This window comes from Calliphora vicina, chromosome 2, assembly GCF_958450345.1.
Source record: "Calliphora vicina chromosome 2, idCalVici1.1, whole genome shotgun sequence".
Taxonomy (NCBI): Eukaryota; Metazoa; Arthropoda; class Insecta; order Diptera; family Calliphoridae; genus Calliphora; species Calliphora vicina.
The window spans coordinates 24,882,831-24,905,384 of record NC_088781.1 but is presented as its reverse complement, the minus strand read 5'-3'; the positions used below and the strand labels follow the sequence as shown (position 1 = coordinate 24,905,384).

The window sequence follows — 22,554 nt, the reverse complement described above, 5'->3', positions numbered from 1 at the left end:
GGGACGAACAAATGTTATGTGTCAAATTCAATCGAAATACCTTCTCAGAATTATTCTGAGTCGATCGGTATACTTTATGGAGGGTGTTAACTAATATTTTTGGGATTTAGAAACATCAGCACAATCATATAATGGTGTTGTAGGGTATCAAAATAAAATAAAAAACTGTAAAAATAAAAAAGTTATAAGCATTTCAAATCAGCCAGTCAGTTGGCCCATCCTGTACAATGATATTTCAAAAGTCTTCTCAGCAGGTATATCCCAGCTAAAAAATTTGGATCGACATTGAGACAATTTCGAAAGAAAAAATTTCAGTGCTTATTTATTTATGTAGTAAAAATATTTGGTAATTTTCACCCGTAGATATTGATTTCAAATGAATGTGTCATGTTACCTTTTAGGTAAATTTATCTGCTGGGCATTTTATACCGTAGATATCTATTTATTGAAATTACGGGCATTAATCTGTTTTATGCTAACATAAAGTAAACCAAACTATTTACATATGCTTAACATAAATTCGTTATCACACCCTGTACTCATTTAATATGGGTAAATGATATTGCTCTACAAATGACTCAAACAGAATTTTTACTTAACAATATAAAAACATGACAACCAACGATCAACAGTGACGTCAAAATTTTGCAAGCAAACAAATCAAAACAAAATATTGAGTTGCTTCTCTCATAACAAACTCTCACTCACAAAATACATATCAATATGAAGCAATTAATTACTCTTTTTATTAAAAAAAAACTCAAATATTAATAATGATCATTCATAGTTTTATGTGAAACCGCTAAAAAGAGCATAACTTTTAAACCAATATTAACTATTGAGAGAATAAATATTTATGAATTAAACTACCGGTGAGTTTATTATAATAAGTTTTGTTCTTTTAATTGAAATAAAATGGTAACAAAACAAATTCACAAACCACTCTCATCTTAAATTGTATAAATGAGTTTTTTTCTTCGGTTTTTAGGGTAAATCAACCACTAAGAAGATCATTTAACCGAACCAGCCAAACAAGCGGCCAAATTGAAAATGATCAGATCAATTGCAAATTGAGAGTTCATTAGCGTTTAAAAAAGCAACAACAAAACAACAACAAGAAGTAAAACAAATAAAACTTGGACGTTAACGTTTGTTTTTTTTCAGTTTCTGTGTGTTTTGTTAATACTTTTTTAACGATATTAATATTGATATTGGCTGTAGTTGTTTTTGCTTTAAGTTCTACAGGTAAATAAGTTCTTTATGTTTGAACTCCGTTGCTTATTCAGCGTTTTAAATGAAACAAATGAAAAAAAAAAATACATACAAATCAAATCAGCCAACATTTACGATCATTTTGTTTTATATGAACATTTTAATATCGTTTTTGTAGCGTTGTATAAAAAGTACAATTTAATATAAAAGATTTTCAGTTGATTTTTTAAATTCGCAAACGACAGTTGTAGAACGTAAATGCTATTGAACACAATAAATTAGTTGAATTTAAATATTTAAAAGAATAATACGGAAAAATACGAAACGGATTAAGTGGATTTAAAGCGGTTTTGAGTTTGGTGCAAAAACTAAATTATTAAAAATTTTGTGTTGAAAATTTATAAAAAAAATTAAAAAAAAATTTTTTTTTTAATAAAAAAAAATTTAAATATTAAAAAACAATAAAAAAACATACAGCTGCTAGTTAAAATGGAGTTTAAAAATCGTATTTCAACTAAATTATGGTGCCTGTTTTTGATATTAAGCATAGCTAGAGGTAAATTTGGAAAAACTTTAATTTTTTTTATGCTTAAATTTAAAAAAAAAATATTGAAAAATTGTGTTTTTGTGATCCCTATTTTTGGTGTGAAAAATCGGTAATAACTTCGGAATTTGAGCACACACAGAAAAAACTATTTCTTAAACCGTTTCAATTCAAATAATTGTCACATATTGAACTGGTTTCAATTATTTCATAATTGAATCAAGTATTCATGTGCTCAAAAACAAAATTTTCTGATATTTTGTATTGAATTTGATAATTTTGACAATTGAATATACAATTTTCGTTATTGGTTGAATTTTAAATACAAAAATTATTGAATAGATAATTTTCGTAATTGAAAACACATTTTTGTTATTTTTTGTGTTTTCAATTACGAAAATTATCTATTCAATAATTTTTGTATTTAAAATTCAATATGTGTTAAATGTTTGAATTGAAATATAGTTTTTTCTGTGCATGCAATATTATATTAAAGCTTGGCTATACTCTGCATTTTTCTAGATATTTTTTCGAGATATTAAATTTTTCTTCAAAAAGTCAGGCTTAAAAGTATTTTTTCCCGAAACTGGCACATTGTCGGTATTCGTTGGATATGTAGAACTAGTATCCACGATATATGCAAAAATATTTGCAAATTTAAATACACGCCCTCTCAAAAGTAGGAGTCGAAAGTAGGAACTACAACTATTAATTTTATTAGAGGAAAAATTTTGAACTCGATATGAATAATTTCATTAGAATTGAAAAATCGCGTCTAGCTTATATCTGGGCGAATTATAGATCGATTTGGATGATATCTCCAAAACAGACTATTTACTGTTTTAAATTTCAAATTCATTTGAGTGTTATTTGGGAATTCGGGGAAAAAATTCCAGTAGTTTCAGGTTCTTTGCTTTTATATTTATCTCTGCTACTTATGGGTTTATTTAACTGATTTTTAATATTGGGTATAAAACTGCGAAGTTTACTATAGATGACATATCTTTTGATCCCGGTTTTTGTATTTAATAACTTATATGTCATTTTGAAGGGTACATATCTGACATTTATTCACACTTAGCTATTGCACATTATAGTGTAAACAGCAAAGTTTTTATTGCTCCGAAAATGTCGAAATTTGTGCCAACAAAGCGTCATATGCGGGAAGTTCTGCTTTACTTCTTTAATTTGAAAAAAGTTCCGATGAAGCAAACCGATTGCGTACCTAGCGAAGCTTATGGTGAATGTGTTCAGTCAGTTTCAATGTACGAGAGATGATTTGTGCGGTTTATGCCTATAATTTCAACAAATAGATATCTATGGTGTGAAATACCCAGCTGATAGATTTACCTAAAAGGTAACTTGACATTAATATCAAATGCATATCTATGGATCAAAATTACTAAATATTTTTACTCCATAAGTAACTAAGCACTGACAGATATCTATTTGTAGAAATTACGGGCATTAGAAGTGGAGATTTAGATCGTCAAGCCCAACCATGACGATTGTTCTCAAAACTCAACAAGAGATTGCCAAAATCATTTAAAACGTTTGCGAGCAGCAGAATTCAGCTAGAAATTGGGTACCATACGAATTGAAACCGAGAGACCTTGAAAGAGAATTTTTTATGTCCGAAATGAAATCATTACTTACGATGAAAAAAGTATTTATTACAACAAACAAGCCCGGCCAATCAGACGAAACGACACCAAAGCCAAATATCCATGTCACTAAGCAACTGCTATGTATTTGATGGGAACAAAACCCATCACAGAGAACCCGTACCGAACGCAACTGATTCGTTAGAAGCGATCATAGAAACCGTAATATTCCATCATGACAATGCTAGGCCACATGTTGCAATACCTTTTAAAAACTATTTACAATGAAGTGTTTGGGAAGTTTTGCCTGTCGAACGGGCCACTGTCTGGACTATAAAGTTGGTGTTATAGTCCAGACACTGCCCCGTCCGACTACTATTTGTTTCAACCAAAGCAGAACACTCTCCCTCTGGGATACCCTTCACTTCAGAACAGAGTATCCGATATTGGCTTGAATCGTTCTTGACCTCAAAATATGAGCAGTTCTTTTGGCTCGGAATCCAAACGTAGCCAGAAAGATGGGAAAAGATCATAGCTAACAATGGCCAATACTTTGAATAAATTTATATAGTAGAAATGTTTCAAAATAAAGGCTAAAAATATGAAAAAATAGTACAGAGTTGAAAAAAAAAACTTAAAAGTACTTTTAATAAAGGTTTTATTTAAAATTTATTCAAAACTTTTTCATAACAATTTAAGATATTGAAGTGAATTTCATAAATTTTAGAGATTATTACATCAGGAACTCAGAAATGCTTTTTCTGTTCACGTTTACTATAACCTTATTTAGATCTAAATAAATATTCGTCCAAGTTTGTATATTTTCACATAATCTGTTCTTCAAAGCCTATTTTTGAGAATCTGATAAGCAGTTAAGTAACAAATAAATTTCGGAGTAGCTGTCAAAATCAAAATCTTCGGTGGTTACTTTACTAACCACATTTTCTATGGTCTTTAAAACATAGTTTATTTTCATCTATTGCCATTTTGCTAAACAATGATATTTTTTGAAGTCATCGTTTATTAATTTGTTCAAAATATTCCGTCAGGGTGCTCTGCTGGTTAGATAAATATATTAATTTGAAAATATTGTAAAAATCTGTTTACAATATTTCAATAAAAAAGCACACAGTGTTTATTGTTCATCGAATTCAGTGTTACTTTCGGTTGTTTGGTCAGAAAATTTTGTCAAAACTATTAGATTTCCAAAAAATGTATACGAAACAAAAATTTCTATCATAGTTATTTTTAATGCAAACCGCCACGGTGGTTAGTAAACTAACCACTTCACTCCACAAAAAAACCTTGGAATGGGATGGTTTTTTCTTGTTTTGATTTATTTTTTTCTTACTTTTTATAATAAACTAACCTTGATTAAAGTAAAAATGCAATTGTTTTGATTTTAAACTTATACACAAAAAAGCGTAGCTGAAAGAGTTAAAATAGAAAAAATTCATCCTAGTTATTTGCCCTAAATTCAAAAAAAATCACAATTTTCAAATAATGTTGGATATAAATTCCATATAAAAGTCATTGTTGATAATATTTGATCATATATTGGCATTATGAACATTTTTGATGACAAAAATGACCTGCTAATGATTGTTAATAAAACCAATTTCTCTTAAGTTTTATATAAATTTTCTTTCTGTTAAAATGAAGACTATATTAAAGACATTATAATAGAATTGTACGAGTTCTTCTTGGTATAATAATAGGCAACAAATACTTTCAAAATACAATTTCAAATTTGTACAAAGATATGAAAATAATATATCGCTCATTTGCTGCAACAACCTCAAATTCAAAACAAGTTGTTTCGAGAAAAACGGCTTTGAATGTTTTATGACATTTTACTATTTCTTAAATAAATTTGTAACAAATCATGGGGTTTCAGAAATAAAACCTGATTTAAATAGTAGATATTAATATCTTTCTAATCTGTATTTAACCCAAAATTTTACTTGTCAAATATACGAGAAAAAATGAATTTTAATTTTGACGTTTACAACGAAAAAAACACTCTCATACAAAAAATAATTGACTTTTTTTAAAAACTGATAATACTATATGGAAGACTAAAGAACGGGCATTTTGTATCACTCAGTTCAAAACACCCGGATTTTGACTTATGACGTTGTTGCAGCAAATGAGCGATATTATTATATCGCGATATTGTTATATCGTATATAAAAAATTTGTAATTTTAATTGAAAGGTACTTATATGAAATTTATTTTTAATACCATTATATGTTTTGGCGCCAAAAAAGTTCATAATTATGTTGGAAATCATCATTTACTAAAAAAATATTCTAAAAATTTTAATTAGTCTAAATAAAACCACTCAAATCTGGTCAATTACAAGTATTTTAAAATGCGAAGTGTCAGATTTTGGGAGTTTAAGGCAATATTATAGGGTATCTTATCAATCACTGTTTACCCCACTATTTCTTCTATTATTTTTAGTTAGTATAAGAAAATAGAATAAAGTTTTATAGTTTTGTTTGAATTTTGCACCTTTTCAAGAACTTTTACTGTCTATTTATTGGAAGTAAATTATATTAATTATCAGTATTTGTTATTATCATGGTTGTGGTCAAATTTTCAGCTATAAATTCTAAACAAAATTCATATAAATTACAAATTGGACATTAAACGGAACGTTGCTTTTTTTTATAAATTATAATTTATAATATTAGTAATATTAAGATTAAAAAGGAAATTATTTAGTTAAGTAGGCAGTGTAATAATAATAATAATAATTTTAAGATATATAAAATATATAGAGGAAATTGTTTACAGCCTACAAAATTATTTATAATACTTTAGAAAGCTGTAAATTTTTATTAAAAAAAGATTTATAGCAATCTATGTATATTAATTAACAAAGTTTATAAGTCTATTACTTATATGAAATAATTAAATTAATAAATGTGAATGTTCTAAATAATATTCCTTTCTAATCTTTTGTAGTCAAATATAATTGAAACAGTTACAATTATAAAACACCTGCTAAAAATATTAACATCCGCATTTAAATATTAGAATATACAAAATATAAATGCTACAATTTTAAACAAATTTTAATTATCTTAATATCTGTGTGGAGTTTTTAACCCATTTATGCTGAATTTATTTGGATGTGTCAATATATCCCTTATAGACAGCAATTGTCACTAATGTCTGATCACATGGCTGACTCCAATTTAGATAATTTGGGTCATTTGATACGTATGTGCACTTTGTAGAGCAGAGAGAAGTCAATTGGTTACTTTATACATCCTAGCATGGAGAAAATTGTCACTTAATTGTCTCTAAGTAATCTAAAGTGTAGTCACTTTAAACTTTTATTTTGTACTGTACTTTTTTGTGAGTAATTCGTACAAACTAGTTTTAAACAAATTGTGTTGATATCATTCTCATAAAGTTTATTTTATTTTTGCTTAATTATTCTGACATCCCATATAACCTTTGTCACTTTAGTGTCTCTAAGTAACCTATAGTGTAGTCACTTCAAACGTTTATTTTGTATTGCACTTTAGAAAAATCTATCCGCTTTAAATTTGAATTTTATAAACTTCTTATCTAAATACAGGTCAAAATCCATTACAATTATTTAAATTTGAGTTATTTTCTTTATAGTTCGCTTTAAATGCAAAAATTTCCTCTACTTTTTAATAATTTCTTTACACCCCCTAGGATTAAATTCACATTTGAATCATTTTCTTAGTTTTTTTTTTAATGAATTAGGTGGCTCATAAATTCATTAGCGATAGTTAAGGCTACAAATCAATTAAAGTAATTTTTGTTTTGAAAATAAATAAAAAAAATCTTGAATAATCTCGATAATAGTGACATTATCTTATATTTTGTTGATTATAAAAATAAACTTTAAGATTTTATTGGCAAATAAATAAATAAGCTGACACAAATTGTGGTTGAGTTTTGAAGCAATAAAATGTATAAATATATTTTCTATAATAGAAAATATTAGCAGAACTTTTAAGGCCAAATTGAAAAAAATTGTAAAAGAGATTTTTTGTTATTTAAGTAAATAAATTAATAAATAAATTAAAAAATTACACAAAATTAGCTTATAAATCGTTGAGCAAGTAGTGGAATAGTCTGAAATTGTTAATTCGCTTGGTTTTAAAAAGCGATTAAATATGACGAATTTAAATTTTTAGAGCTCTGAAGTATACATAAAAGTGCTTAAAAATATTGATAAATAATGCATAGATTTGTTGAACATTCTAATCATAAACCGTTTAAGTTTACGTTTAATATTCAATTTGACAATCTAATTTTGTACTGATTTAATTTGTATAATTTTTTATTTGAATACATTTACTTACTCAAATTTAAATAAATTTCCGTTTTACTTTGGTTTCTGTGTATTTAAGAAAGTAATTTAACTAAAACAGGAAGTTTTAAAAATTAAATACGTTTTTTTTTACCAAAAAAAAAGACACAACACTGTTAACTATTTGTGATTTATAGATCATTTTATAAAAAAAGAATGAATATTGTTATTGTTGGGAAATGAGTAATATAAGTATAATACTCAAAATATGTGAAAAACGTGTTCAAGGTCGACTTTTTATACCCACCATCAAAATAGGGAGGGTATATTGATTTTGTTATTCTGTTTATAACACATTGAAATATTCATCGCAGACCCTCAAAACTATATACATTCTGGGTACTTATGAGATTCTAAGATGATCTAGCTATGTCCGTCCGTCTGTCTGTCTGTTGTAAATTTCAGCTAGCTGGCTGAGATTTTTCACCAACACTCTCTGTTGATAAGGTTTGTTTGGTACTGAAAATGTGCAATATTTCAAAATTTCTTTTTCAAAAATCATAATATTGAAATAATAACTAAATTTAGCTTCCTCAAACCTATGATCTTTGCAACTTTATTATTTAAATTAGTACTATAGGGTTTTAAATAAATATTTTTGGCATGAAGTAAACGTTTTACTTTTAAAAATTCCTATGTATTTATATTTAAAAATACATTTTATTTATTTATTATCTAATATTATTTAAAGCACATTCGTCGACATTCTTTTAAATTTAATGAAATTTAATCACTTTAATTAGTAGAGCATTATTAGGTGTCATTTTAAATACAAACATTAAGTAAGCAATATTTTTATAAAAAAAAACAAGTAAGAGAGCTATACTCGGCTTTGCCGAATCTTATATACCCTTCACCAAATTATACTTCAAAATAAAAATTTTAAATATTTTTAGGTAAACATAATTTATTTTTTTTTTTTGCAGTTTTCTAATTTTTTGGAAAAAAAATTTTTCAAATTGTTTTTTTAAAATTTTTTAAATTAAATTTTTTTTAAATTTAAATTTTTTTTTTTTGATTTTTCAATTGTTTTTATTAATATTTAGCGAAAAAAATCTTTTGGTGAAAAAAAAATTGGGTTAAAAAATATTTTTCCGATTTTGAACCATTGTAGGTCCAACTTACTATGGTTTTATGGATGGATTGCAAAGGTCTTTGAAATATCTATCATTAGATATCCATATTGTCTATATTAATGATTCATAATTCATAATGATTCCAGATATAGGTCAAAAATAGGTCAAAAATCGAGGTTGTCCTGGTTTTTTCCTCATATCTCAGCCATTTGTGGACCGATTTTGCTGATTTTGCATTACAAATTTTTCGAAAGCATGTCTGACAGAATTATTGAAGATTTGGATCCCGAAGATATCTGGGGTCTTCAGAAAATTGATTTCAACAGACGGACAGATAGACAGACGGACATGGCTTAGTCGACTCCGCTATCTATAAGGATCCAGAAAGTCTTTGAAATATCTATCATTAGATATCCATATTGTCTATATATATGACTTTGTAATCCAGATATAAGTTACAATGATTCCAGATATAGGTCAAAAAAAGGTCAAAAATCGAGGTTGTCCTGGTTTTTTCCTCATATCTTAGCCATTTGTGGACCGATTTTGCTGATTTTAAATAGCAAACTTCTCGAAAGCATGTCTGACAGAATTATTGATGATTTGGATCCCAAAGATATTTGGGGTCTTCAGAAAATTGATTTCAACAGACAGACGGACATGGCTTAATCGACTCCGCTATCTATAAGGATCCACAATATATATACTTTATAGGGTTGGAAATGATAAATGTAGAAATTACAAACGGAATGACAAACTTATATATACCCTTTTCACGAAGATGAAGGGTATAATAAACTAAAGAGAATTTTTGATACGTTTTTTAGAAAAACCAGCAAAGTTCACAGTACAAATGCGTCATTTTTGTTGCTTTACATCAGACAAAAAGTTAGTTAAAACCATAAATTATTAATTAATTAATTATACTTATTTTTTTTCTTAGTTCACGCTGAATATTTAAAACAAATACAGCACAATGTGAGCTGTATTTGTGTTCACATATGTGTTTTATATTTCTTATTTCTTGACTCAAAAGTGGGTTTTACCACTTTTAAGCGGTTTTAGAATTGCATTTTTGGCCAGGTTTAAGACCTAACAGCCAAACCAGTTTTTTGAAAGTGTTGTTTTATTCTTTTTGTTTATACAAATTTAAATATTAATTTTGTATTCTATGTATTCTATATTCTAATTTGTTTTATATTTTTGTTGCTTATTTGTTTAGTATAGAAATTATTGTAAAACATGTTTTTGATTTAAATGCTGTATTAAATTTGACATTGAATTTTGATTTCGTTTTAAGCAAATAGAACAGAAAGAGTTATTAAATTTCATTAATTCATTTCACCATTTAATAGAGGAAAAAAATGGCTATAGATTTAATTTTAAATACTTTATATGGTAATAATTGTATTAGGCAATTTATGGCGGCATAAATGCTGACTAAGAATTATTAACCCATTAAAGAGCAAATTTTGTGGGGGCCTTTTGCACCCCATTTTCCAAAAAAATGTATAATACTTTTAAATTTATATTTAAATAAAACTTTATTTAAATATTCTTAAATTTCACATGACCAACCAAAATTTGTATGCCAAAAAAATATTGTATGAAATTATTTAAACAGCTAAATATAGAGCAATCCCCATGAAATAATATGTTAACTAAGTTTTTTTTTAAAAAAAAGAAGTATTCATTGGTTTGTAAATTAACACCTTTAATATAAAAACCAAAAAAAAAACTTTTTGTTGACTTGTATAATTTAATTTTTCTTTTACTTGTGTAAACCGTCATAAATACAACACGTTCTCAATTTGAATGTGATTGTGAAAAATAAAACTCAAAAATAGAAGTTGAATATGTAACTTTGACAACAAAAAAAAGTACATGACTGACAAAAAATAAATGGCCTTGAATTGAAACAAAAAAAAATAAAATATCATGGATAGAATATAATAAACAAATAAAACGAAAAATCTACAAAGAAAATTATTTAACACTTGAAAATAAAAAGAAGTCACAAGTTTAATTTAATTTTATAAGATGATAATAGGGTAAGTCGAAAATTCATAATCATTATATAGATTATGGATCCCAGGTCAGCTTGTTTTAATTACAAAAATTCTAAGGCAAACTGTTTTTACCTTTTAACACAATTAATTTTTTGTTTTAATAACAAATGCATGTGTCAAAAGCTAAAAGGCCTAACTCCACTTTTCGAAAATTTCTCAATTTTGTTATATTACTATCTATTTAGTTGTAAACTCTTTGAAAATTTTTTTTTATTCTATTATATTACCTTTGTTCCGTTTTATCTTTTTCATAAATTTTGAAAATCAATTTTTCAAACATCACTAATTAAATCTAATTTTTATTTTGTAGAGTTGGGCCTTTTAGCTTCAGACACATCCAAATATTAAAATAAACTATTATCAAACAAAATAAATTATAAATGAATAAAATCAAATCAATCAAAATATCAAAACTTGTAGGGACTTTTATCACTCATGTGCTAAGTAAAAAAACATTAATCTTCATTTTTTGCCTAAACAAAAATGTGAAAATCATTCATGTCACCCCATGATAAAGTCCACATGAGGTTACGACATTGCTTTTAAAAGTGCAGTTAAGTAAAATATTAAGATACCTTACTATGACCAAAGATCTGTAGAAAAATAATCAAATATTTGAAAAACTACAGATATGGATTCCGAGCCCAAAGAACTGCACATCTATTGAGGCCAAGAATGAATCAAGCCATTTTCGGATACTCTGTTCTGGGGCCAAATTACCGCATTCGTGATCGAATGAGCTGTCGTAACGAAAAATAATTTCGATATCGAAATTATGATAAAATGTACTAAATTTCTTTCTCGATATCGAATGCCATATTCCCAAATGAGAAAATTACGATAAATTTTACTCGATATCTAGTGCGGTAATATGGCCCCTGAAGCGTGTCTGAGCGTTCTGCATGGATCGAAACAAAACAGTATTCGGTCGGGGCAAGGCCTGGACTATAAAACGGGTGAGGTAAAACTTCCCAACCACTTTCTGCTAATGTTGTCATGATGGAATATTATGGATTCATTTCTGGTCTCATATTCTATGCGTTTTTCGGCCAATGCTCGTTTCAAACGATAAAGTTTTCCTGTAATGGTCTGGCCAGATTTCAGCAGCACATACTAGATAGGACCCTTGTGGTTCCATCAAATACAGATCATTACCTTAGCGCCATGGATATTGGGTTTTAGTGTCTATTCGGCTGGTTAGCCGGGCTTCACATACGATCTTTTACGCTTCGGGTTTCGTAATGGATCTATTTTTCATCGCAAGTAATGATTCGGTGCAAAAATTATTTTCTTTTATAGTATTAAAGCAGCATTACAGACATGCAAAATCGTCTTTTGAGCTTAAATTCGTATGGTACCCAAATTCCCTGCTCTTTTGAAAACATTCCCCATGGAATAATGCCTCCAAAATAACCACTTTTGAACCGCCCATACAATCTCTCACACATTGAAACCGATGAAATATATTCACCATAACCTATGGTGCTACAGCGGCACCGATTTTAGGTTCTACTTCAGGTTTTAGTTCAGCTTCTATTTTATAGTTCAGTTCTAGTTCAGTTCTAGTTCAGTTCTAGTTCAGTTCTAGTTCAGTTCTAGCTCAGTTCTAGTTCAGTTCTAGTTCAGTTCTAGTTCAGTTCTAGTTCAGTTCTAGTTCAGTTCTAGTTCAGTTCTAGTTCAGTTCTAGTTCAGTTCTAGTTCAGTTCTAGTTCAGTTCTAGTTCAGTTCTAGTTCAGTTCTAGTTCAGTTCTAGTTCAGTTCTAGTTCAGTTCTAGTTCAGTTCTAGTTCAGTTCTAGTTCAGTTCTAGTTCAGTTCTAGTTCAGTTCTAGTTCAGTTCTAGTTCAGTTCTAGTTCAGTTCTAGTTCAGTTCTAGTTCAGTTCTAGTTCAGTTCTAGTTCAGTTCTAGTTCAGTTCTAGTTCAGTTCTAGTTCAGTTCTAGTTCAGTTCTAGTTCAGTTCTAGTTCAGTTCTAGTTCAGTTCTAGTTCAGTTCTAGTTCAGTTCTAGTTCAGTTCTAGTTCAGTTCTAGTTCAGTTCTAGTTCAGTTCTAGTTCAGTTCTAGTTCAGTTCTAGTTCAGTTCTAGTTCAGTTCTAGTTCAGTTCTAGTTCAGTTCTAGTTCAGTTCTAGTTCAGTTCTAGTTCAGTTCTAGTTCAGTTCTAGTTCAGTTCTAGTTCAGTTCTAGTTCAGTTCTAGTTCAGTTCTAGTTCAGTTCTAGTTCAGTTCTAGTTCAGTTCTAGTTCAGTTCTAGTTCAGTTCTAGTTCAGTTCTAGTTCAGTTCTAGTTCAGTTCTAGTTCAGTTCTAGTTCAGTTCTAGTTCAGTTCTAGTTCAGTTCTAGTTCAGTTCTAGTTCAGTTCTAGTTCAGTTCTAGTTCAGTTCTAGTTCAGTTCTAGTTCAGTTCTAGTTCAGTTCTAGTTCAGTTCTAGTTCAGTTCTAGTTCAGTTCTAGTTCAGTTCTAGTTCAGTTCTAGTTCAGTTCTAGTTCAGTTCTAGTTCAGTTCTAGTTCAGTTCTAGTTCAGTTCTAGTTCAGTTCTAGTTCAGTTCTAGTTCAGTTCTAGTTCAGTTCTAGTTCAGTTCTAGTTCAGTTCTAGTTCAGTTCTAGTTCAGTTCTAGTTCAGTTCTAGTTCAGTTCTAGTTCAGTTCTAGTTCAGTTCTAGTTCAGTTCTAGTTCAGTTCTAGTTCAGTTCTAGTTCAGTTCTAGTTCAGTTCTTGTTCAGTTCTAGTTCAGTTCTAGTTCAGTTCTAGTTCAGTTCTAGTTCAGTTCTAGTTCAGTTCTAGTTCAGTTCTAGTTCAGTTCTAGTTCAGTTCTAGTTCAGTTCTAGTTCAGTTCTAGTTCAGTTCTAGTTCAGTTCTAGTTCAGTTCTAGTTCAGTTCTAGTTCAGTTCTAGTTCAGTTCTAGTTCAGTTCTAGTTCAGTTCTAGTTCAGTTCTAGTTCAGTTCTAGTTCAGTTCTAGTTCAGTTCTAGTTCAGTTCTAGTTCATGTTCTAGTTCATGTTCTATTTCAGTAGATTGATGATAGAGTGTTAACAAATTTTAGCCTGACAACCGCCCACTATAATATTTTGTCAATGTTGTTGAACTTTGTATAGTTAAAGAGTTCTGTTTACACAAATAAAAGTTAATAACTTTTATAAGTAGATCTAAAAGTAACAGCGATTGTAATATTCAGTAGCAAAATAATACTGATAAGACTCTTAATTATTTTACGATTATGATAATCACAGCAACTTGTTTAGTGCGTTTACTGGCATAATAGCAGTAAAGATTCTACGCACTCTTAACAATAAATGATTAAATAAATATTTAATTAAATTAGAATACAATAAAATGTATTATTCATTAAGTTAACTTTCGTGTGGGATTTTCTTTGTTTAGCATTTAAATGGGACTTTTTTTCTTGTTTGAAATAAATCATGAGACTTGAATTGCATCTACTACTTATTAAAGCAAATTTGTTTAATATTCATTTTATATTTATTTGACTTTTGATAATTAACTGTCTTTTATGAATGTATCTTTTTAAGTGTTACTTATTAATTTAATTTGTTTTTTTTTTATTATTTAACTAGCTAATATTGAAGTAAACAACAAAAGCAAAAAGTTATAAAACAAAAAATAACAGGAAAAAATCCCACATAATATTAAATAAATACGAGTATACGGGTATAAAAAAAATGCTAATCTGTAGATATACTCAGTCACTAACTCTTAGTTCGAATAATAAAATGTACTCGTAAAATATTAATAATTAATATTCAAAATATTGTAGTTAGAAATAATAATTAACATGTTACAGGATTTACACAAAAAAAAAATGTGAAAAAACCAAAGTTATTAAAATACAACGTCATTTAAAGTGGACGTTTTAACCCATTAACACTAAAGTTGTTTGTATCGATGTTTTAGGATTTATAAAAAACATTGATAATGAGTGGCCCTTAGATGATTCAGTGGGCGAACTAGTTCCGTGATAATATAACAAATTTATTCTCTGGCATCTGTTTTAGTCTACATTCGTTTAATAATAGAGTCTTATTGCTAAAAAAATTGTAACTTGTATGATGTTGACTGAAAAACCTACTGAACTAAAATATAAAATTAATTTTCCATACGGATCTGAACGGTTATTTTCGATCTTCAATTAAGAAGTAACAACAGGATGTCAGTAGATCACAGTATGATCAAATTATTCTCATTTCCCATTGCACCACGTAAAAGATTTAGTTACATTATTAAATTATTAGCAGCTTAAACAAACCGACAGAGGTTGTAAGCTAAATTTTAAATAAAATAATAAAACCAGTTAATACCCGTTCGAATATGCACATGTACATCTACTAACTTAAAGAAATGTTATTTTCTTTTAAAGATTAATATGGTTTTTATGAATTATTTTTATAAAATATTGTATTTTCAAACGTGCTGCTGATTGCGCACAAAAAACCGGTAAATTTTTACAATAATTAAAAATTACTGCAATTATTTATATTTTATTTAAAAAAATTCGATGCAAAGACGGAGACAATTGCAATTTGAGTGATGTTCACGTTTTCGAACAAAAATAAATAATAATGCTTCAATAAATAATGATTAGTGGATAAATATATAAAAATATTCAAAATTGGGTAAATATTTGTGATAAAAATATAATCGTATTAGATTAAAGTTTATCATATGAATGGCGATTTCATTCAAATTATTTAATCAAATACATTATCACATGAAGTTAAACGAAATGTTTTTTTTTTGATATCATAAATATTGTATGGCATTATATTGGTTCTGTTCTAGTTCCAGTTCTGTTCTAGTTCTGATCTAGTTCTGTTCTAGTTCTGTTCTAGTTCTGTTCTAGTTCTGTTCTAGTTCTCTTCTAGTTCTGTTCTAGTTCTGTTCTAGTTCTGTTCTAGTTCTGTTCTAGTTCTGTTCTAGTTCTGTTCTAGTTCTGTTCTAGTTCTGTTCTAGTTCTGTTCTAGTTCTGTTCTAGTTCTGTTCTAGTTCTGTTCTAGTTCTGTTCTAGTTCTGTTCTAGTTCTGTTCTAGTTCTGTTCTAGTTCTGTTCTAGTTCTGTTCTAGTTCTGTTCTAGTTCTGTTCTAGTTCTGTTCTAGTTCTGTTCTAGTTCTGTTCTAGTTCTGTTCTAGTTCTGTTCTAGTTCTGTTCTAGTTCTGTTCTAGTTCTGTTCTAGTTCTGTTCTAGTTCTGTTCTAGTTCTGTTCTAGTTCTGTTCTAGTTCTGTTCTAGTTCTGTTCTAGTTCTGTTCTAGTTCTGTTCTAGTTCTGTTCTAGTTCTGTTCTAGTTCTGTTCTAGTTCTGTTCTAGTTCTGTTCTAGTTCTATTCTTTACCATTTATAATTAAATCCAAAGTATTAATGTCACTTTTTTACTTGTTTTCTTCACCTTTTAGTATGTCAGGGTCAATTGATGTGTTATGTGTGCGAGAATTGTGCCACAACAACCGCTGAAACAGCACAATTCGAATGTAATGAAGACTTTTTCAATACTGGCGGAGCAACAGATTCATCCGTACAAACGACAACAGAACTACCAAAAACCAGCGCCGGTGTAACAGAAGATAATGATTCATCAACGAAAGAAGATACTACACCCACACCTTCAACTATTACTACCGAAGCAACAACTGAAGCTAAAACTACAGAGACCACTACAGAAGTAACCACCGAAACGGTAACAGAAACTACCACAGAAATGACAACTGAAAATTCCACTATGGAAGAAACTAGCCACGGCACAACAACTACCACAGAGGCACAACCACCATCACCACCTACAGTAGGACCACCCATGACTACCACAGCTGTGCCAACACCACCCAATCCTGGCACTGTCAAACCATTGGATGATGTAGACACCTTAAACAACCAAACTTTAGCTCATGAACAACATGTGGATAAATTTGATGTTGAAAGTGTTGAAGTTGAACATAGCACCACAAAAGCCTACAAACCCTCAGCAGAGTTTAGAGTACGTCAACTGAGATCGGTCAGTGATGTAACCTATCATTGCTACAAGATTCATGCCACAACAGGTTAGTTAAATAAATAATTAAGAAGAGTTGTTTATAGAATATTTTTAAAATAAATTTTATTTCTCTTTCAGCAAATGGCACCATGGTGGTCAATCGTGGTTGTTCTCGTGTTCAAACCATGGAATCCGTGTGCGGCCAATGGGAGGCCCAGCATCCTAATGAACAAATTAACAAATGTTATCCCTGCTCTCGCACCAAGTGCAACGGTAGTTCCGCCCTAAATGTATCAATTACAGCCCTATTTGTGGCTGTGGTGGCAGTATTTATTCATCGGAAGTAAACAAGAGAGAAGAGGACAACTTTCGTTTTACTTACTAGGCAGGATTGCAGGAAAACTATCATGATGTTTTCCAAACGTACTTAAAGGGCTTTTAATCTCAAAGCTTTAAAACAAAGTATTTTATTATTTCTAAAACAGACTTTAAGCAAAAATACTGTAAATACCAACTTGTTTTTTTGGCTTTTACTTCCAAGACAAATTTGTATAAAAATTGTATATTTTTACAAACCTGTTTGATCCTTAAACCAAAAATGTTATGTCCTTCCAAAAAAAATTAGAGTATTCATTGTTATTTGTTAAAAAAAATCCTCCCATTTTTCATTCAAACAAAAAAAGAAACGATAATTATTGTATGAAGCCTTTCTACAAACAAAACTATTCGAATTATTTTATTTTTTACTTAAAAATTGTTTTTTTTTAATTATAATTTACTATATTATTACATTTAGTTGTATTTTATAAGTGTATCGTTAATCTAAGTATAACATTTATTGTATATTTTGAAATATGTAAAAATAAAAATTTTTAAAAATATAAATATTACTAAAAAATCATTGTAATGAGTGATGTTATATCCTGGGAACTTCTTACAACTGAACTAGAACTGAACTAGAACTGAACTAGAACCTGAATTAGAACCTTAATAAGAACATGAACTAGAACCTGAATTAGAACCTTAATAAGAACATGAACTAGAACCTGAACCTGAACTAGAACCTGAACTAGAACCTGAACTAGAACCTGAACTAGAACCTGAACTAGAACCTGAACTAGAACCTGAACTAGAACCTGAACTAGAACCTGAACCAGAACCTCAACATGAACCCGAATAAGAACTTAAACCTGAACTAGAACCTGAACTAGAACCTGAACTAGAACCTGAACTAGAACCTGAACTAGAACCTGAACTAGAACCTGAACTAGAACCTGAACTAGAACTAGAACAGAACTAGAACAGAACTAGAACAGAACTAGAACAGAACTAGAACAGAACTAGAACAGAACTAGAACAGAACTAGAACAGAACTAGAACAGAACTAGAACTAGAACTAGAACTAGAACTAGAACAGAACTAGAACAGAACTAGAACAGAACTAGAACAGAACTAGAACAGAACTAGAACAGAACTAGAACAGAACTAGAACAGAACTAGAACAGAACTAGAACAGAACTAGAACAGAACTAGAACAGAACTAGAACAGAACTAGAACAGAACTAGAACAGAACTAGAACAGAACTAGAACAGAACTAGAACAGAACTAGAACAGAACTAGAACAGAACTAGAACAGAACTAGAACAGAACTAGAACAGAACTAGAACAGAACTAGAACAGAACTAGAACAGAACTAGAACAGAACTAGAACAGAACTAGAACAGAACTAGAACAGAACTAGAACAGAACTAGAACAGAACTAGAACAGAACTAGAACAGAACTAGAACAGAACTAGAACAGAACTAGAACAGAACTAGAACAGAACTAGAACAGAACTAGAACAGAACTAGAACAGAACTAGAACAGAACTAGAACAGAACTAGAACAGAACTAGAACAGAACTAGAACAGAACTAGAACAGAACTAGAACAGAACTAGAACAGAACTAGAACAGAACTAGAACAGAACTAGAACAGAACTAGAACAGAACTAGAACAGAACTAGAACAGAACTAGAACAGAACTAGAACAGAACTAGAACAGAACTAGAACAGAACTAGAACAGAACTAGAACAGAACTAGAACAGAACTAGAACAGAACTAGAACAGAACTAGAACAGAACTAGAACAGAACTAGAACAGAACTAGAACAGAACTAGAACAGAACTAGAACAGAACTAGAACAGAACTAGAACAGAACTAGAACAGAACTAGAACAGAACTAGAACAGAACTAGAACAGAACTAGAACAGAACTAGAACAGAACTAGAACAGAACTAGAACAGAACTAGAACAGAACTAGAACAGAACTAGAACAGAACTAGAACAGAACTAGAACAGAACTAGAACAGAACTAGAACAGAACTAGAACAGAACTAGAACAGAACTAGAACAGAACTAGAACAGAACTAGAACAGAACTAGAACAGAACTAGAACAGAACTAGAACAGAACTAGAACAGAACTAGAACAGAACTAGAACAGAACTAGAACAGAACTAGAACAGAACTAGAACAGAACTAGAACAGAACTAGAACAGAACTAGAACAGAACTAGAACAGAACTAGAACAGAACTAGAACAGAACTAGAACAGAACTAGAACAGAACTAGAACAGAACTAGAACAGAACTAGAACAGAACTAGAACAGAACTAGAACAGAACTGGAACATTCCACATAAAATGTATAGATAATGATTCCTTTAAAATTTTAAGAGTTTTAAGGATAGCATTTTTTGAATATTTATCATTTTTGCAAAATTTGTTTGAGGCATTAAAAATTATGCTTCATATACTTTTATAAACTATTAACAAAAGTTTGCATAATTTGCCTTTACTGCAATAAAATCCAGTTAATTTTCTATGAACTTTTCATTGCATTTTATCACATAAACTACTTAACAGAAAGCGCCATTAAGTCTAGTCTAGTTTAAACTGAGGTTAATCTAGCCTTAATAAACAAACCTAAAGTAATTAAACTCTTAAAGAGTTTATCTTTGAAAAAAAACATAATAAATTTTATTAAAAAACAACAAAAATTATTAATTTTCGTTACAGATAAATATATAAAATTGTATGCCAAGTAAATGAATAAAACACAGGCGAGAAAACACAGAGAAAGAGTTTAAATTTAAAATTGTTTACAAAACCAAAACTGATTTCAAAGAATTATATTTTAAATCGACAACAACTTCAGCAACACAACACAAGAATCACAAATTATTTATTATTAATTTAATTATTTATCTTTAAAACTGAACAAAAAAAGCTCAAGCCATAAGCATGGAAAAACACACATTCATGGTTTTCATTAAATAAACTTTATGCTTATAAGCTTTAAGCGAGTGAAAGTATTTTTGAAAAGGAACTCGTACGGATAAGACTGATTTAAATAAATTTCGGATTGATTTAAAGAAAAAAAATTTTAAATATTTAAAATTTCTCTAAGAATTCAAAGTTTTATAATTTTATTTGCAGTGCAAATTTCTAATATTTATTAGGAAACATATTTTAATTATAATTGTTAAAAAGTGCTAAAGAAAAGTGTATGGAAACGTAACACCAGAATACTTTGTTTTTATATAATTTAGTATTTATTTAAATAATCAATGATGGATTTACCTCACATATACAAAATACAACATCCCAGCAGTAGGCGTGGCTGTTATTTAAGAAAAATGCATTTTCACATCTTATTGTTATTGGGATTATGGATATCGAATACAATTATTGGCTGTGCAGCATGTAAGTCTTTATTTTTATATACTTAGTACATATTTTTATAGAACTGAACTAGAACTGAACTAGAACTGAACTAGAACTGAACTAGAACTGAACTAGAACTGAACTAGAACTGAACTAGAACTGAACTAGAACTGAACTAGAACTGAACTAGAACTGAACTAGAACTGAACTAGAACTGAACTAGAACTGAACTAGAACTGAACTAGAACTGAACTAGAACTGAACTAGAACTGAACTAGAACTGAACTAGAACTGAACTAGAACTGAACTAGAACTGAACTAGAACTGAACTAGAACTGAACTAGAACTGAACTAGAACTGAACTAGAACTGAACTAGAACTGAACTAGAACTGAACTAGAACTGAACTAGAACTGAACTAGAACTGAACTAGAACTGAACTAGAACTGAACTAGAACTGAACTAGAACTGAACTAGAACTGAACTAGAACTGAACTAGAACTGAACTAGAACTGAACTAGAACTGAACTAGAACTGAACTAGAACTGAACTAGAACTGAACTAGAACTGAACTAGAACTGAACTAGAACTGAACTAGAACTGAACTAGAACTGAACTAGAACTGAACTAGAACTGAACTAGAACTGAACTAGAACTGAACTAGAACTGAACTAGAACTGAACTAGAACTGAACTAGAACTGAACTAGAACTGAACTAGAACTGAACTAGAACTGAACTAGAACTGAACTAGAACTGAACTAGAACTGAACTAGAACTGAACTAGAACTGAACTAGAACTGAACTAGAACTGAACTAGAACTGAACTAGAACTGAACTAGAACTGAACTAGAACTGAACTAGAACTGAACTAGAACTGAACTAGAACTGAACTAGAACTGAACTAGAACTGAACTAGAACTGAACTAGAACTGAACTAGAACTGAACTAGAACTGAACTAGAACTGAACTAGAACTGAACTAGAACTGAACTAGAACTGAACTAGAACTGAACTAGAACTGAACTAGAACTGAACTAGAACTGAACTAGAACTGAACTAGAACTGAACTAGAACTGAACTAGAACTGAACTAGAACTGAACTAGAACTGAACTAGAACTGAACTAGAACTGAACTAGAACTGAACTAGAACTGAACTAGAACTGAACTAGAACTGAACTAGAACTGAACTAGAACTGAACTAGAACTGAACTAGAACTGAACTAGAACTGAACTAGAACTGAACTAGAACTGAACTAGAACTGAACTAGAACTGAACTAGAACTGAACTAGAACTGAACTAGAACTGAACTAGAACTGAACTAGAACTGAACTAGAACTGAACTAGAACTGAACTAGAACTGAACTAGAACTGAACTAGAACTGAACTAGAACTGAACTAGAACTGAACTAGAACTGAACTAGAACTGAACTAGAACTGAACTAGAACTGAACTAGAACTGAACTAGAACTGAACTAGAACTGAACTAGAACTGAACTAGAACTGAACTAGAACTGAACTAGAACTGAACTAGAACTGAACTAGAACTGAACTAGAACTGAACTAGAACTGAACTAGAACTGAACTAGAACTGAACTAGAACTGAACTAGAACTGAACTAGAACTGAACTAGAACTGAACTAGAACTGAACTAGAACTGAACTAGAACTGAACTAGAACTGAACTAGAACTGAACTAGAACTGAACTAGAACTGAACTAGAACTGAACTAGAACTGAACTAGAACTGAACTAGAACTGAACTAGAACTGAACTAGAACTGAACTAGAACTGAACTAGAACTGAACTAGAACTGAACTAGAACTGAACTAGAACTGAACTAGAACTGAACTAGAACTGAACTAGAACTGAACTAGAACTGAACTAGAACTGAACTAGAACTGAACTAGAACTGAACTAGAACTGAACTAGAACTGAACTAGAACTGAACTAGAACTGAACTAGAACTGAACTAGAACTGAACTAGAACTGAACTAGAACTAGAACTGAACT

General features: G+C 29.8%; 1 protein-coding gene across 1 annotated transcript; it reads left to right on the top strand.

Moving 5' to 3' along the window:
* The first annotated feature begins 1,638 nt into the window (after positions 1-1,638).
* Positions 1,639-17,781, top strand: LOC135951727 (uncharacterized). Its single transcript, XM_065501425.1, has 3 exons — positions 1,639-1,768; positions 16,267-16,908; positions 16,980-17,781. The coding sequence occupies exons 1-3, from the start codon at positions 1,702-1,704 to the stop codon at positions 17,186-17,188; spliced, it is 918 nt and encodes a 305-aa protein (XP_065357497.1). The 5' UTR covers positions 1,639-1,701; the 3' UTR covers positions 17,189-17,781.
* Positions 17,782-22,554: the final 4,773 nt, after the last annotated feature.

Excerpts from the sequence above, each read along its gene's own strand:
- LOC135951727 (XM_065501425.1), top strand. The coding sequence starts at position 1,702 with ATGGAGTTTAAAAATCGTATTTCAACTAAATTATGGTGCCTGTTTTTG. Across the intron at positions 1,769-16,266 it reads GATATTAAGCATAGCTAGAG|TATGTCAGGGTCAATTGATG; the intron begins GTAAATTTGGAA and ends TTCACCTTTTAG. Across the intron at positions 16,909-16,979 it reads CAAGATTCATGCCACAACAG|CAAATGGCACCATGGTGGTC; the intron begins GTTAGTTAAATA and ends TTTCTCTTTCAG.